Genomic DNA, 19,181 nt, shown 5'->3' with positions numbered 1-19,181 from the left:
TTTTTTGCAAATTTAAAAAATCATCTAATATACGGAGTGGAAAATAATTAAAACATCCAAGGATAAAGCCATGCTACCGTGGTGTGAATATACATATAATGCAAATGGTGTGACGTCACTTGAGAGCAAGACTGACGAAATCATATGTTGGCATGAAAATGCAACTATCTGTCATTTTTTTAATAATCCAGATCTGTTGCTGCTTAAACATCTTCACATAATTCATTTTATTGTGCAAAACAGTAACGTTTGTTCTTTGACACAATATATAAGGTTACGTTCAGACTTTATATGCATAAACTGATTTTTGAAATGTGACTCATACCATATGTAAATGCAGAAATTACAGATTTTACGTATACGATCAACTTAAATTGTCTGTTTATATAATAGTATAGTAGTATATGTATATTAGCGACCGCGGTGTCAATATAGTACAAATCAGATATTTGAGCTGGTCTCAGGTGACGTCATTAGCAGACAGGATGAAATTAAGCCGATTATTATCTAACTAGAACCGTTTTAAGATTGCCATTACGTCACGAGTGTGTCCTAATATCAAAGACACTCGTTGCGGACGTGAATTCATTATTAAACGCTCTAAAAAGAGATACAATAATGATATAAATGTCTTCATAATCTCAATCTATCACAGACAACTGTTCCAATATTTTTTGTGTATTAGAGTGAAAGAAAATGGAGGACGTTTGTCGGGTATTAATTTTAGACTGTAGTTTGACTAGCGCATTTAAAACAAAACAGAACTGACACTCAGATTAAAAGTTTGACAGTTGTTTTGATCGTGTCTTCGTACTAACTGTTGTATATATATTTTCTGAGCGTTGAAATATCGATTTTTTGGCATATTTTCGTATCCAGTAATACCAGTATTAAAATTTGCGAGATATCCAGATTTGGGAATTGTCAAGATTTCACATTTCAATTATATGAAAACAGTGACTAATATGACGAGGATTTTTCGTCTTAGTTCATACGAATATTGCTTGTGACGCAATGGAAAAGATATAGCGGTTTTAGGTAGAAAACAAAGCTTGAACTCTTCACCTGACGTAACTTTACTGGTGACAAAATGTCACTCTGTATGAATTTCGACCTGTAGCTAAAATATTGATAAAGATATGTGAATAAAAAAACTGTATAACATTTAATGGATATTTTGAAATTCAATTAGAAATGTATGTTTTATAAAGCTTTCTATTTAAACAGAGTTGCAGATTTTTCATTAAAAAAGGAACTTCCAAGGAATACATTTATATTTTTTGTTTAAAACAGGATGAAGGTATTATAAAAGACATTTTATAAGATATTTTTTTTAATTTAATTCGTTTGGATTGGTTTAGTAAATTTAACAGCGGAAAACATGCCCACACAGTGATTGCATGACAATCTTGACTATTTGCAGGATCAATAAATAAACAAAATATTATGCAAACTATCAAAATAAATATACGACATGTAAGAAAAAAAGGGGAAAATCATAAAAACAGCAAATAGAGTATTCCAATTAAAAAAAAAAAAGTTTGGTTTTTATCCTCGAAATGCAAGTCAATTGTTTTTCTATATATTGCTTCGTAAAATTTCCTAAAACTGTGGTGTTTACCATTTTTTCCTGTACAGAAAGGTAAAAAAGATAAAAGGGGGTTATGTTATCTGAATTAGCCTGTACATAAAAATAATTTACTAGTAAAGATTGAAATGACACGGGCAGGAGAAGGCCTTAAACATTTTGTGAAGATATTTCATAGTTTCTCTGACATATTGTATAAAAAAGATACTTATTTAACTTTTTTTCTTTCCACTTCATATAAAAAGCTAAAGCCTAAGAGTTGTGTGGAACACCGGCAACACTGCATAACTGATCTATGTTATGCATCATTATTATATTATTTATAGATAGATAGAGAAATCAGCAGCTCTCAACAAGTTTTATATAAAAAAACAATTATTATATTTATTTTAAATTTTCCTAATTTTTTCACAAAAAAAAACTATTAGACAGTAAACTGTACACACCTAAGATTCACCCTATGATAATATGGTAAAGCATCATTTTTTACAATTATTCGATTTTTTACAATTATTTTTCCAACGCCGCCACTGGAAGGAATACCGCCCTGTAGCAATGACCCAAAGTAATACTGTTACGTTGCCTGCTTGCAAAAGGGTTTGTCACAGTTAACAAACAAAAAAAAATATATTTAATATTCCCGATCCATTAGCAAATACCTCGACTCAAGTTCGCACCAGGGGTTGGCCATCACCGAGGTCCGCGTACCTCGTACGTACGTAAGACCCTGTAATAAGCACCGTCCTATTATGGTAAATGACTCGCAGGTGAGGCAGAAATCGATGCACTGATGTAGTCCGGGCGGAAGAGGATGAAATATTCACGAAAACTTGTTGCTTCCCCGCAAAAATCGATGGAAAATAGTAGATAACGAGGAATATACATTTATACATTGTACACTAATGCAAAAAATTAAAGGATCAAAAGAATTCCCGAAATTTTTCCGTGATTTTTGACAGACTGTATTTAGGTGAAAAATGGTCGTATCGGGAATTAAAAAAAAACATTTTGAAGCTCTAAGATTCTAGTATTTAGATCTTTCGGTCGAAATTTTTTAGGAGCTACGGTTATGCAATTTTAAGAAATAGCGTGACGAAAAAATTTTGCAAATTTTCTTTTTTTTCCTTAATCCACGGACTTGGAAACATTTTTTTCAGCTAAGCCATTGCATGGATCAGACAGCTTGTTTATTCAGCTTCAATTTCCTTTTTTTTTTAATTTCGATACGACCATTTGTCGTCGAAATAATACTTTTAATGGAAAAGGATCCTTTTGTCTTCAATCATCGATATCTCGGCTACAAATGGTCGTGCAGAGAATTGAAGGGCAGTTTCTGGAATAAATTTCCTGTAACATGCTTCTGCAACTTTTCGAATTTTTTTTTTTCTTTTACACGAATTTTAAAAAATAGGAAATATAGGATAATTTACGTTTTTTTAGAAAATTGACGGTTAAATTAGAAATATTCACGAAATGAATAATGTTAAGCATGACTTTTACAGTTCGATATATCCAGAAGAACCCTGTGAAGTTTCATTTCGATCTAGCGAACCGTTTCTTCGTTTCAAACAGTCAAACTTTTGAAAAAAATTAAAGGGTCACGTTTTTTGAGTTTAACACTTTTTAATCGTGGTTTAAAATGGGAAAAAATATTTTTCTTGAGGTTTTCTCACATTTTTACCACAAATAACGTTTAAATTAATAAAAAAAAGAAAATCGAAAAATTTTCGAAATTCTTTTTTGTCTTTTTTTTTTTGGAAAACCTTCCGGACATTGAAGAAAACAAAATCCAATTGTTTCCAGCAAGATTCGGCTTTTTCGTCCTATGCTTCTGTTCATCAACTTTTAATTAAATTAAAATTAAAGTTGATGACCCAAACCAGATTTCGACCCCGATTCATACCGTTTTTTGAGACAAATTTCTAATTAATTTTTGTGCAGTCTGTAATCACTTAAGAAATAGTTTTTTTCAAACCTACCCATTTTCTCTCTGAAAAAAAAATTTAATTTTTTTTCATCAATTTAAACGTTAATCGTTTAAAAATGTGAGAAAACCTGACCCTTTAATTTTTTTCAAACGTTTGTTTGAAACAAAGAAACGGTTCGCTAGATGGAGATGAAACTTCACAGGGTTCTTCTGGGTATATCGAACTGTAAAAGTCATGCTTAACATTAGTCATTTCGTGAATATTTCTAATTTAGCCGTCAATCTAAGTTTCTAAAAAACCATTACCCTTTTTTCCTGTTTTTTAAAATTCGTGTAAAAGATGAAAAAAATTTTTTTTCCGAAAAGTTGCGGCAGTGTTATAGGAAAATTATTCCAATTTTCGAAACTGCCCTTCAATTCTTTGTACGTCCATTTGCCGCCGAGATATCGATGTTTGAAGACAAGACTAAAAAATTACTAAAAAATTTTGGAAATTCTTTTGGCTCTTTAATTTTTTGCATTAGTTTATATATATATTAATATTAACACACAAAAAATATTCGCGCTATAAAAGAAATGTACAAATTGTATATATAGGGTGTTTCTTCATTATTGTGAAAAAGTTTAAAGAGCGATTCTTTACCAAAAAAGTAAGGCTGACCGGAAACGTCTGCCATCAGACATACACCCGTCTACAAGGGATAGCGCAAATTATATCCAAAATAAACATCTATATATTCCTATATTATAGAAAAATTAAGGAGAATAGGTAACAAAATTAATATTGGCACATCTTTTCAGACAGTGTTGCAGAGCTGCAGAACCACCAAAATTTAATTTATGATATCGAATGATTTTAGCTATTTACTACATATTGGGGAGTGTAATTCAAAGCCACCTATGGCACACAGCCTGTGAAGTATTATTTCTCACAATATAATTAGTTAAAAATATGTTAGTTAGTCTCGTGGTGTGGAAATATTATGGTGTCCGTCAGACGGCTCAATTTGGTCCTCTCTGACATGACGTCACCTGAGACCACGTCCAACAAGTTGAATTTCCTCATTTACAGATGGTATAAATCGTATTTAAAAAGTCAGTTGAAGTATGTAGAATCTAAAAGTAAACGCAATCTTAAATATTGTATCAAGATTAAAGCAACAGTCTGCAACAGCTCTAGACTATTAGAAAAACGACAGACGGCTGCATTATTATTTCAATATATGTATTATGTATACCATAATTTCGACAATCTTGCTCTCAAATGACGTCATCACATGCTGTTAGGCACATCATACTACTCGTATTTTCACACCACGGTTATTATAAATTGTTGTATTTTGAACTCGTTATACCTCAAGAGTTAAGTGACTATTAAGTTTGCAAATATCACTGACCTGTTGCATTTTCTCGAAATCGAGGTATGGCCTCTGGATATGTGCGTGTCGTGCGTGCTTGGTGCGTTTTCTGGGCGACACCTCGTAGTGGAGGAGCTTGGGTGGGGGGCTCATGGAGCGGCCCTTATTCAGCAGCGTTCTGCGCTCGGGCTTGACGGCTTCCAGAGGCGGGGACGTCCTGAACTGGACGGGGGTTGTCCTGGTGGTCAACAGGTGGACCTGCAATTTTCCACCGCGCATAAAATCAACTGCAACCTAATCTGGACATCCGGGAACCATGAGCAAAACAGTAGTTATGACAGAATATTAATTTAAAAAATTAACTTGAAGGTATATCACTTATTTAATTATGTGTTTTCGGAAAGGGGAATAGGAACTTGTATCGCTATTTTTACCAGTAGAAAACAGACCTTGCTCATAGTTTCTAGACACGGGACATTATATCCAAGTTTATATTTTTTTATTAATAACTTTTATTGCTAACTTCTTAAAAAATTTAAGCGTACAATTTTAACAATATGCCTCTCATAATTTGAACAGAAGTTACGACACTTAACAAAAAACGTGACAACCCTTGGATATCTCTCGTCCCATCTCTTTGATGTCGAGGTAATACGAGTGGAGCGTCTCGACGGTACCGGACAAAGGAAAAAAATTAATAATCCTCTATCCTTAAGGATGTATTTAATTACCTCGTCGTCCGATGAGCCGGAATGTTCGATATGAACCCCATCCTCGCCGTAGCACTTCAGGTACGGTGAGCAAGGCGAAGACGGACTGAGGTTGCCATAGTGAGACATGTTCTCTTCGTTTTCCGGAGTATACCTGAAAATGTGGGGCTGTCGTTAGAATTCCGAGTCGTTTTTATTGGATTTTCTCTTAAAAAACGATGAAGATATGTGGAAGTGTCCGATTCTATAAAAGGAATGAAATAATTCAGCATGTAATCGCCTGTATGGCGGAAGGAGTCTGCTGGAAGGTGTCAAGTACAATATACAGGGTTGTTCCTACAGACAAGGAGATATAAAAAGTCTACACGAACATGGATCCGAAAACAATTAATTACAAAAAATAGGGTTATAAAAGGGACACTGAATACTATCATGGAAGAATAGCTTTTCCTCACAGTGGTGGAAAAAAATTGTTCCTATTTTTATCTTCTATAATGTATCAGTAAAAGAATCAATCTGCAACTTTTTTACCAAGTTTTCTATGTTATATTCATAGTGAACTTTTTCTTTAAAATGGCGTTTGCTATGTGCTGTTTCTCTTTACAGACGTACAGATTTCAATAATGACGCTCGAAGAAAACATAATACTATGTTTAAATAAAATGTATGACAAAATCTCTAAAAATATTTTTTAATATGCAACATTTTAATAGCAAAATATTTATATTTCTTTATTGCTAGCGTTTGGAAATTCCGATATACCACATTAATCTTTATTTTTTGTTGTAATTTCGACAACAATTCCAACAAACACAAATCTATATCTGCCTAAGTTTTGGTTTAAAGTTACTATCGAATTTTGTAATAAAAAATATGATAAAGAGGTTAAGACAGATTGCTTTGACCTATTGTTTAAATTAATTGCTGGTTGTTTATGTTTTGTAAGTTTTTCAAAACTTAAAAAGTCCAAAAAAATTCATATGTACGGGGTGAGTCATATTCGACATTGTTGGGAGATTTCTATTTCCCGAAAGGATATGTGGCGGCATGTTACAATTACATTTTTATATTTAGTTGTGGGGTTTTACCAGGGTTAGAAGTAGGTACACGACCGAGAGGGCAAATTTATCTTAGATCAGGCAAAGAAACGACATTATTAGTATGGGTTAAGTCTTGTTCCCGATCGGTCGTGCTGTCCTGTAAAGAAGCGTTCAATAAAGTTATATTGTTACACGTTGCGTTTTTCTTTGGATGAACTCGAAGCACCCATAGATAGAAATAAAATAGTTAAAATGTCACCAGCTCGATTTTCAAAAATAAGTTGAACAACGAAATCCACATTACGATACCTTAATTAGCTTACATGGCGTTTTTCAAAAAAAAGATATTTAGCTTCCGTTATAACATTTTTACTATACCCTTTGTGACTATACGAGTAGATACATTATTTTTAATCGTTAATAGAGACATCAACTAAAGTCAGGTACCTAGTGTAACTTATTGTGTATTGTAAGTTATTATTAAGAATTACTAAAAAAAATGTACCTATTCAGTATTCACCGTAAGAAAATGCCCTCTTGTTCTAGTAAAGTATCGCTTGAAGGTAGTAACATCGTGTTAGCAAAATAATTTTTATTAAGCTTGGAACATATTTTCACACTAATAAGAAATATTTCAATTATAATACAGATTATCTTTCAGGGAAATAGGGGAAATCAAATGTTCTTGAAAAGCAAAGTTGTTTGGCACGCCTTCCATTACCTTACCTCCGACTATAAACTTCCCCGATCTGAGACCACTTCCTTTTCTCGGCGAGACAAACCGACGCCGCCCTCAGGGGCCTCGGTGGCCTCTCCACCTTGCTGTTGCTGTTTATGACCTCCAACTCTTCCTCGGAGCTGTGGGGGTCGTGCTGATCGGGGGCTGGGCTCTCCATCGAACACCCTGTATCTGCCGGGGAAACGCTGCACATTCGGTCGGAAATCACTGCAAATAAATAAATATTTAAGTCTATGAACATTTACTCTATTTTATAATGAAAATATACTTTCTATGACGAGACAAATATTTGACAAGGTGACCCTAGAACCGATGGTTGGCTGTCATCACAGGAAAACGCTAAAAGGAAGTTGTAGCAAGATGTTAAAATTGTATTTAACTTAAAGTTAAGTACTGATGGTATAGTCTTTCCGATATCAATTGAAGAACCAAAAGACGTTGACAGTATGTACCAGGTTTGGTCGCTGACGCAGCAACTCGGCATTGAAATATTTGAAAAACTTGTTCCCATATTTATTTAACCATACCCATATAGCGGTCTGGACGAATTAAAACCCGAAGGTGGTAGAAATGTATACGCCCAGTTGACGAATGCGAGCGCGGGCAAACGAAATCTAACACAACTGTATTGGGCCACTGGGCAATAAATCTCAGCTGTTGACAAGCGTTGATAAATTGCCCAGCAGTGCAGTGCAGCAATGCGGAATTTGGTGTGATTCAGGTAATTTTAATTTTTTATAGGCATCTATTAATCATTGATATTACAATTTCGAAAGGGAGAAATAATATTATTACAACATGGCATTTTGGAGACGGAATAAAACGAAATTTACCATCAATATAATAAAATTGTTTGAGGACTTAAATATTTAAAATATGTTGTTGGCCAAATGAGCATATAATAGAAATTTTCTACACAATATGTACAACTTATAAGTTTTTACCTTTAGCAGAAAACTTTTTTAGGGACGCCTATGAGTCATTAAATTTTATTGCCAGGCGTTTTTTACATGTTCAACTGACTTCGAAAAGACTATACTTAAGGCTGGCAAGAAATCGCACTTGTAGTAAGACAATGATGGATCAAAAAATCCATCTAAACTATTAAAATTTTGAAATACAAGGATTACTTCAATTTTTGAAAGTGAAAGATCACTTAAAACATGAGTACCCATGTAACTATCGGAATGTACCTTTCATGTTTTGTTAAGAATTATGCAAAAAACTAGTGTTTCATATTTTGGAAGAGGTTGAAGATAGAAAAATTTTTTAAAGAAATTTGTAGAATATAAAGTGGACTCTCCCATAATGCTATAATATATGTATGAAAATGAGAACAATTTCGATGACGTTACTACCCTTAGGTCTGGAAACTTACCAAGAGAGAATTTTAAGTCGTATACTTCATGATTTTGCTACAAAGATCCCTGCTTGCGGTTTCCTGTTTGATCTTTTCGTTTTCTCACAGTATATGTAAACCAGCGAATTCATATAAGCGGTAATCATAAAACGCGCATAGCAATTTTTAAGAGCTATGATACAACAATAATTTTCTAGGATTTTGTCGATATTAATACAAACTCTTTAACATTTTAATGTAAAATGTAATTGTACTAATTATTAGAGAGCTTTATTTGAGAATCTCGTTAACGTTATAATAACATTAGTAAACGCAGTCGTATCATACAAGTAAAATGTTATGTCTTGCCGAACTCAGTTGAACATGCCTAGCAATAAAATTTAATGAGTTTCATAAGCGTCCCTAAAAATATATCTGCTAAAGGTAAAAAATGATAATAATTTGTATATAATGTGTAGAAAATTTCTATTATATGTTCATTTGGCCAACAACATATTTTAATTATTTATGTTCTCAAATAATTTTATTATATTGATAGTAAATTTCGTTCCAAAAGGTCTTCAAAATGCCATATTGTAGTAATATTAGTAAACAAAATATCCCTCTTATTTCTCCCTTCGCAATTGTAATATGAATGATTAATAGAAGGTGCCTATAATAAATTAAAATTACTTGATTCACACCAAATTCTGCATTGCTGCATTGCACTGCTAGGCAATTTGTCAAACCACTTGTCAATAACTGAGATTTATTGCCCAATCGCCCAGTGCGGCTGTGTTATACGCCGTTTGCCGCGTACGCATTCTTCAACTGGGCGTATACATTTCTACCACTTCCATGTTTAGTTTGACGTGACCTGTATATGGGTATGGCTAAATAAATATGGGAACAAGTTTTTTAAATATTTAAATGCCGAGTTGCTGCGTCAGCGTCCGAACCCGATACATAGCCCACGCGAGATTTCTCTTGAAATGGCCGCCAACCATCAGTTCGGATCACCCTGTACATTGATAGTAACACAAATAAATTATAAGTATCTGTGATAGTAAGGATGACTCTTTTCCTGGTGAGTCTCTTCATACTAGGCCGTAATCTGGTTCGGATACCCGTGCTCTCAGAAATCGGCCTCGAGACGTTCCACGACCAAGATGATACTCTCTATTAACGCAATTACTGCCCTTTACCACCGCCCCGGCCGTAATTGTTTATTACGTCTAACAATTCCCTATCCAATTACGTAACACGCTGATCAATAATTATAAGGCCAATATTCGGCCGTCCTCGACAAGGAAATGGCAATTACACTTGTTTTGCGAAGAATGTAAATCGACAGGGTCGACGAACACAGTTTTTCATCACACGCCGTATAAATTGCGTTTTCCTCTGGCTCAAAATGGAACCAACCTTTCCCTTGAAGGAGAAAATAATGTTACTACTCATCATTTATTTAGTAGCGCGAAGATGCTCAAAGTTCGAACATCCGTATTTAATATTTTTAAAGAGAACAAGGCGAACATTAGGGGGTTTTACCATACGTCAAAGATAATTGAAAACGTACATGTGTTTTTGAAAAACAAAAACTTACCTCAAACATATTTTTTACAAATTGTTCTAGCGTTGCCAAACTCGGTTCGTCCTTGAATATTAGAATATCTAAGAACATTTTGGCAGACTATTCTGTTTATTTACCTATTCGAGTTATTCTATAAATAATGTAGGAATTTAAAACTAACCGAAATATTTTTGTTAAAAAAATTGTTCCAACAACCTTCTCATTTTTTACGTTAACATTTGTAATTTTTTGCCTTAATTTTACTTTAACCCTTCAATTTTAGATATATGTTGAACCCCTTAAGCAAAAAAAGTAGAAAAATAAAATTTTGCTTAGGTATTTAATAGAACAAAACTTATATCATTGCAAATGACGTCAAATGGATATTTCGACAATGTAAATTTCGTTATATAACATTATTAAAATATATCAACCATTAAATATCGCGAGCAGACAAGTTTTTGCCACCTGGAAAGTTACCAGTTCATTTAGCTGTCACGCCTGTTTTTTTTTGTACGAATTGAATTTCTGCAAGAAATTGTTGTATTTGATTATGTTTGATTGCAACACCGGAAAAATTTGAATTATACGGTTTAATTAAAAAACTTAAAAAGTACGTATTGGTACAAAAAATTCTCTTGTGTTGTCTTTTTTCAACCGAAAAAATTTCCGAAATAAATTAGCATTCCATTAAAATGAGTTATATTTCTTTACTTTCTTTTTTGCAACGTTGGCTAGATGTGCGAGGTTATAAAAAAAATTAAGGCGTGCAAGTTTTTCTGAAACAAATTGAAATATTTTGTTCAAAATATCTCATACTTATCAACCCCAACTGCAAATTACTAAAAAAAAAAGTTGCCCTTGAAACTAGTTCTTGAAAATGACTTAACTTCTTTCATCAATTGAATGTTTTGATTTATTTTTTAATCTAAAAAGGCTTTTACAGTTTCTAGTCGAATATCATTAATAGGAATCCTCAGTATACACTTTAGATATAAACATTTTATTAGGCAGTTCCACAGTGTTAGGTTTTGGGTCCTACATTAATGCCTAAGTACATTAACGATCTTGAACTGGGTTCCTTACAAATCAGTAGGCGTTCTATAATCATTTTTGTTTACATTTCAAAACAATACGTGTACCTATGCATGTTTCTGGTAATGTATCCAGTTGTTTTTGACTGGCCACAACTGTATTTTGGTACCAAAAGAGGTTAAACGAACAAATAAAACTACCAGCCGCCAGGACGTGATTTTGGTCGATGGCGGTGTTGTTTTTTCCACCGCTCGTCTTTTGTTATGCAAGTGATGTACGGCGCCACACCCTACGAATTGTTCATGCACATCGATGTCTTTTAATTTATTGTCTACTCCATTCGCGGCACAGCCATCCTTGTAGGTGCGCATTGTTTTGTGCGGGACATGTCTCACATTAAACACAGCGGCTCCCAACCTTTTCTAGGTATACTATTGTTTATTTAAAACTGGACCTTGAAAAAATCAAAGTCAATAAACCCCCAAGCCCAGAGGCTAGTGTCCTGAACTCTCTTTCGACCAAAAAGAGAGTCGTGAAAACGTGGAAGCTAGGAGATATGATGCAGAGAGTTTGGTAAAGATCGATCCATATCTGTATAGTTGTGTAATTATTCAATTGCGGTTGGTATTAATCTTTTTTAAAATAACTGAATGGGTGTATATTTGTTCAGGAAAAAAGGAAATGCAAAATTCACTATTTGATTTTTTAGTAACACAACGTATCCACCACAACCACTCAACAATTTCCAGGAACTGGAAATCAAATGATTGCATTCTGAGCAGAATAATAATGAAGTAGAAAGTAGTGACCGGAGAAAGATGCAATATCCAGTTTCCATTTTATTTTGTGCCGAATTTTAACTACTGGCTTAATTAAATTCAGCTTTTCAGAATTTCTCAAAAAGCAGACCATTTCATATATACTTGAGTAATTCGCTTATCAACAAATTTCTCATAAAAAAAATACAATATTTGTGTCATACGGATAGCTAATTATCAGGAAACGGATTCTGCCAGGTTTCGGATTTCTCTTGGGTTCACTTATTTATTGTTAGTATTTTGTTATTATTATTAATGTATTGTTAAGGTGTATAATTAGTATTTTCTGATTTGTTCTTTATTATGTAACGTTTCTCTTTGTTTTTTATTATGTAATTTTTGTTATAACTACAATTATTGTATAAATTTAAATTAATTTAAGGTTAAGTTGAAAAGCAGCCTTTGGCTGATACTTCACCTTTTCATTGTACACTTACTGGCAATGAATAAAGGCCATTTATAATAATTATTATTTATAATATTTAAATTGGTTGAGTAAATAAATAGTTTATATATGTACTTTAAATCAGCTATTGCCTGCAATTAAAATTTGTTTTGAAATTTCTAGAATATCTGTAAAAATCACAAAATACAAAAATATTATAAAAATTACATTTAACGTTGGATTTGAAATTTTCGCTTATTGGAGTCACGTCACAAGCGTATATTAATTATTTAGAACTAACAGATTGTCACAACTAAAGTAATTGTTTTTTAGGAGCACCCAGTATATATTTCATTATTGCCTAATTGCGATCTGTTGATATCTCACCATAAATTAACACTACTGAGCTGACATATTATACTTGTCATGTATTATTTATTATACTGTGCAAGTAAAAGAAGTCGTTAGTATTTTACTGTTCATAAATTCATTAGCGATACGTGATATCTGCGTCAAATCAAAGATTTTTACTTAGGAACGTATATTAACATACTGGATATATAAATGACAAGTCATAAAGAACCAGAATATAATTATTACGGATAAAATAGAAAAGGCCGGTATGAGGAAACTATGAGCAATGAATTTTTTCATTAAAACTTACAAATTACCTTTGTTTCTTAAATTAACAAATAGTCATGAATGATAATAGAAAAAAGTGTTAAGAGATTTTTAATTTATTAATAACTGAAAATAAAAAAACTTACACAGTGAAATGACATTAACATTAGTTCCATAGGCGTCGAACATATAAATCGCTGTGGGTGCGCAAATACATAATATAAAAAATATAGGGTAGGTATATGGTGTCTGAAGCACCGATGATTCAGCACCTATGGTTAGTTACATAGGGTCTCCCAAGAAGAACGCAACTTCCCGATAACTTTTCAAGATTCAGGAACCAATATGCTGTTGACCCTGACCTCAAGATTCAAAGTTACACTAAGCTCAGCCTGAACATATTAAATGGAACTCCCTATTTTTCATGCTAGAAATCTGAGGCCCAAATTTTGCATCCGAAAAAAATTTTCCTGTATGTGTCTGTAGGGTCATTTGGAGTGGAGGCCAAACTCATTTTTCTCGAGATAACTCGCCAAAAATGTTTCATGCAAAGTTTGTAGGCTTTTGAATAATAAATTAGATAAATGTAAAAAATATATGTTGTTTTGTATTGCCCACTGCTCCTTTTTTACTGTTGAACTAGAAAAAATATTAACTTCAATAATTACACTGCACTGCGCTGCATAATCTGTGGTTCTAGGCTACGATTTTATTAAACTGATTCGCAATAAAAAATTAAATGTTCTTGGATATCCTGAAAAAACCTGTACCTTTTGGCAACAGCTTTTATGCATATGGCTCATTGCCTTGGAAAACTGCAAGCATCCTCTGTATTAAACACATTACATAATTACCATTATCACAGAGTAGTGTATTTATTGCTATTCTGACGGGGTAAATCGGACCCGGGTACTATTTTCGGAAAACATAGCGACGCCATCTGTCCAGAGATAGGGACCGTCGCGGGGATAGCCGCAAGTATTTACGAGGTCTCCAGATAAGAATGAATGCCGGGACGTCGGGAAGGGGACAAGGATAACCAGCGTCGTATACATCGCATTCGGTTTCATAACCGCGGTCATATGACAGCCGAGGTTTTATCTCGATTACTATAAATTTATAGCGGCCGTATATGGACCGACATGTTTATTCCCGCGCAAGAGCGTACGTTCCAGATACGAGGGAATTGGGAAAATTCCATGTTTCCATAATCTATACCCCAGTGTCACAAAAACAGGGAGTAAATCGAACCACAATTTTCACTATTTCTCAATATAGTAAAATAATTTTGTGTATTCTCTCTATGGAAATTGTAATGTGTCATTAATTTCGCATAGTGCTCCGATATGTCCAGCCTGTGCACGCTTATCTTGTACAAAAAGAAATAACTGCATCGTTTGACTACTTGAAATCCCAGCTGGTTTGTTTGTTGGTGATGGCATTATTTCGTGACATAAGCGTACAGGTGCGAAAGATGTGTTTTTATTTTCGGGTTTTAATGATTCCAATTGTGCAGTTCTTTAAAAAAGTGTATGTTTATTGGGCGTTATAAAGTGGTGAAAATGTAAAAAAGCGTGACAAGAAAAAAATTTAAATTGACAATGACGTTAAATATGTGATCTATTGGAACTTCCAACATTAAACTACAATCACAAAAGACAAAGGTTTAGATTGTCCCAAAAAGATTTACTGCGTAATATGCGCATGAAATGAATTTTGTTATTTAAAAATATGCTAATAGAAAAGAAGGAAATTCTAATATGGCCAAGAGTATTTACAAATATATATATCGGGTGTTCAAAAAGTCTGGAAACACCTGTATAATTTCCTATTTTTTACCTATTTTTGTAAATGTTAGTCATTCTTTTAACGAAGAATTCAATGGTGACCTTGGATTTGACCTTGAAGGTTATTTTAGTCACCTCCATTTTTTAAATGGACACCCCCCTTTTCGACGTCGGCAATCGAAAAAGCGGAAAATTTTACGTCCAAAAACTATAAGGCCAGAAATCAGGGTTAACCTTGAAGACCATTCAAAGGTTATTTAAATTTGAGGGCTAAATATCTCCAAAGGACGCAATTGATGAAAATAGTACAAAGGTCACTTTAGTTATTTTGTTTAATTGCAATTAGTGGTGACCTCAAACTCGACCTACTTGGTGTCCTTCAATGTCATTTTTTTCACGATAATGAAGCACCCCAAACGTGAGAGAAGAGAAATTACTACGTCCACGTCGTTGTTCGCTAAAAGTAAAAGTATGAACACTTCCGCTCTTTTGATTGCCGACGTCACGAGATTTTCAGTAAAAAAAAAATAACCTTGAATGACACCAAGAAGGTCGAGTTTGAGGTCACCACTAATTGCAATTAAACAAAATAACTAAAGTGAGTTTTGTACTATTTTTATCAACGGGTCCTTCGGAGATATCCAGCCCTCAAATTTAAATAACCTTTGAATGACCTTGAACGTCAACCCTGATTTCTGACCTTAGAATTGTTGAACGTAAAATTTTCCGCTCTTTCGATTGTCGAAAAAGGGGATTTTCATTAAAAACAATTGAGGTGACCTTGAAATAACCTTCAAGATCATCGTCAAGGTCAAATCCAAGGCCACCATTGAATTCCTCGTCAAAAGTTACTACAAGAATGACCTCAACATTTTTCAAAAATAATTTACCTGGGAAATTATTTGATTTCAGACTTTTTGGACACCCTGTATACAGTGTCGTACATCAAAAACGAAAACACATTACTTTGACGAAACATGCATGCGAAAGGACAGAAATTGATAACTACAGTATTTGAAAACTGGATTGAATCTATTTTGTCTCACATCGAACCTGGTGCAGTACCTAATTGTCATGGATAATACGCCTTACCATAGTCGACGAATAGAAATATTGGACAAAAAGGAAAATCCACGTAATTATTTTTAAAATTTTTATGAATTAAAGCTTTCGCGAGTTGAAAAGTATAACTTTTTTCCAGTAAATGTAGTTACTTATGAAATCATCAATCCAATTCTGAATTCTAAAGAGTTTAAATGGTTTTTATTTACAAGAAAATTGATTGTGTGGTTTTTCAGTAAATTAAAGTTCGTCTTATAGAAGATACAGAAAGGTCCTTTTGTTCCAACTCGACAACATTCGATTTCGAGAAAAAAAACTCATTATAACATAAATAATAATTCATGATATCCCGCAATCATATAAATTGTGGGTAACTGATAAACCTTATCTTATAAATTTTTATGCTCATATTATTAGTCCTTATATATCTGCAATTATTATTGGCAACATTCGCAACAATTAAAATGTTTTTAAGTTCGTACAAGATTCACATTTACACTTAATCTAAATATGGTCCTAACGGATTAGATACATCTCTAGTTGGTATACGGTATACCTGTACTTATACCATTTTATCATAAAACAACCAATTCCGATGTCAATTTTCGACTACCCTCGTACCTAATCAGCCGCTTTCGACCGATTTCTACCGTGCATCGCTAGTATAACCACGTCGACGATTTAGGGAAAATTGTGGACAATTAGCCGTCACGTCGATAACACGTTTATCATAGGAGGCCGACAACAGTTGGTTTATAATAACTAGTATTAAAAACGACTAAGTGGGTACCTAACTAGGAACTAAACGGGCCAATTATTTCATATGTTGGTGCAACTGGTGCTCATACGGGGCATACAATTCTGCACTTTCATAATGGTACTGTCCAATTTGGAAAATTCACACCAGTTTCCATACGTCTTCAAAAACCTTCCAAAAGTTTACATGTCACAACATTTAGTGTTCAGACAAAGCCATACGAAAGTTAATAGACACAAGAGTGGACTTACTCGCAGTGGCAAATAAACCATAGTGCAAAAGAAGGCTTCTTTCACATCCATATTGTACCCTTACTTCCGTATATATAAGTATTTTTTCCCAAATATTTAATAACTGTTGTTCCATGGTTCCACAAAGTCCATACTTTACTCGCGTGCATTTCTACAAATCTTTGTTTTTCCCGCGGAGGAAGGGATCAAATTTGGCAAGACGCAGCTTTTGCCGAAGCATCTGAACAAACCTCACCCAACAAGGTTATTGGCTATCTTAGGAAGCTAAACCTGTTGGCTGAAATAAAACTTCAGAAATGAGCTACAATATTCCACAAGGTCGCAGTGGAGAGCTAGCTTTTGGTCCACTCGCCAGAAAATCTAACCTAACCTATTGTTCTAAAAATTTTCAACTTAATTTGTTTTATAGTTTCGTGGTATTCGATATTTTCTTTATTGCTCCTATTTCTCTCAAGGTCGGTAGTTTTTCTACATCTTGACTTGCTTGACCTTGTTCTTCCTCATCCTCGCTTATATTATCATTCTCTAAGAATATGTTCCTATATATTTTCACAAATTATTTTATACTGTTCTATACTTATTTTTTCCTTGTATGCATTTCTTACATTCCCTTTTTTGTTCTTATACTTCCTTTGTACCTCTTCCGGTTCTGTTCTTAACGATTCCATTCTTAATATTTATTTTATTCAAAGCTATTTCCTCCCTTTATATTGTTCCGCTGCCTTTCCTATTGTACTGCTTATTTCGGAGTAGTTTCATTAGGATCTTGTATTGAACAAAGTTGCTTGGACAATTCCTCTCCGTATTCTTTCGCATTCTCGTTATTTGGCAACCTTATTATTTCCCTGTCATTTCTAGCTTTCCCTTTCTTATTATTCTCTTTGCTTTTAAAATTATTTACCTTGTATAGCAACAAAAGTTCGGCGATTATCACATTCCACTTGATTCGTACCAGCGATTGGCATAAATTTGAATATTCCACAAACATATCATTGCCCAATTGGAGCCTTTCGTCACTGCTGAACTAGTGTTACAATAATCTTTCGTGTCACCGTTAAAATTCCTGGCAAGTCTCATCGGTTATTAATGCAGCAATATAAATTCAGAAAACTAAAACTAGTTCTGTTAATTCGGATTATTTACAGGAAACATCTGCCGTCCCGGAGCGAACCGAGAGGCGATCTTAACAGATCTCTATTCTGGCGGTAATGCACTTTTAATGTCAGGGACGCCAGTAAGCGTCGTTATGCGGTAAATAAAAAGTCATAATGGTTTTGAGAAGTGAATGTTAAAATTCGACCCACCCACCCAAACTGGAAAAATGTCAATTTCTGTTTTGCTGTTCTTTTTTTGTTTTGGATCCTGCAAGCCAACGAATGAGAACAAAAGTTTTGTTTTCTTCCTGAAAAAGTTTTACAAAAATGTTTTTTCTTTATTTCGACACCTGTGAACACAATTTCCAAAAATAATTAAATCAGGATCAGTTTATTATCAGGTTATTTTTATGAAAACGGTTTTGTCTAACCAAATTTTCACTGAAAAAAGCAGACAAATGCAAAAACACATCAAAATATATCGCTTACTTCAAAAAGTTGTCAACGTTTCGAAAACCTCCCTGCTCTGATATTTTAACTTTTCCGAGAACTTTTAGTCATTAATAAATATTATGAAAAGAAGGGATCCTAAGATGGAGCCTTGCGGTACACCTGAAAGGTGTTGAGTCATTTTAACCGAGATATTGCACATGCTTAAATCAATATCTTACATAAGATTCGAAAAGAAGTACAATAGTAGATTGATAGACCAAAGGATATTTCAATTGTTTTTGGAGTGTTTCTGGTCACGGCCAATTTGACAACAGTTCTGATATTAGAAAAATAAAGAATTGCAAATATCTCTAAAAGTAGTAACAGCAACCCTAACAATGCTTGTATGGCTTGAAAGGAAATTTCAATTTGCATACAGAGTAAAACAATACGGGGTGTTCCATTTAAGTTAACAAAGTTATAGCTGTTTCGAGTTATCAAAATGTAATAGCAAAAATGAAACACGTAGTATTAAATGTTAATTTGTTGGTATACCATAATTTAGTGCTACGCCCTATACAGGTATTAAAAATCCACTTCATATCACGCTTCTGAAAAGAGTTACTATCATATCCGCGAACCCTTGCATGTGTCAAATTTTTTCT

General features: G+C 33.7%; 1 protein-coding gene across 1 annotated transcript in view; it reads right to left on the bottom strand.

The window, feature by feature from the left end:
• The window catches only part of LOC108914091, a 47,734-nt gene that overhangs the window by 10,122 nt on the left and 18,431 nt on the right, over positions 1-19,181 (bottom strand). The window contains exons 3-5 of the mRNA XM_018719799.1: positions 7,350-7,569; positions 5,605-5,737; positions 4,913-5,131 (exon numbers count right to left, since the gene is read on the bottom strand). Of these exons, the coding sequence (XP_018575315.1) occupies positions 4,913-5,131; positions 5,605-5,737; positions 7,350-7,569 (572 nt within the window). The remainder of the gene's footprint in view (positions 1-4,912; positions 5,132-5,604; positions 5,738-7,349; positions 7,570-19,181) is intronic.

Source organism: Anoplophora glabripennis, unplaced genomic scaffold, assembly GCF_000390285.2.
Source record: "Anoplophora glabripennis isolate ALB-LARVAE unplaced genomic scaffold, Agla_2.0 scaffold622, whole genome shotgun sequence".
In the NCBI taxonomy this organism is placed as follows: domain Eukaryota; kingdom Metazoa; phylum Arthropoda; class Insecta; order Coleoptera; family Cerambycidae; genus Anoplophora; species Anoplophora glabripennis.
The sequence above is the reverse complement of the archived record's forward strand: the minus strand, read 5'-3'. Positions and strand labels throughout refer to the sequence as shown.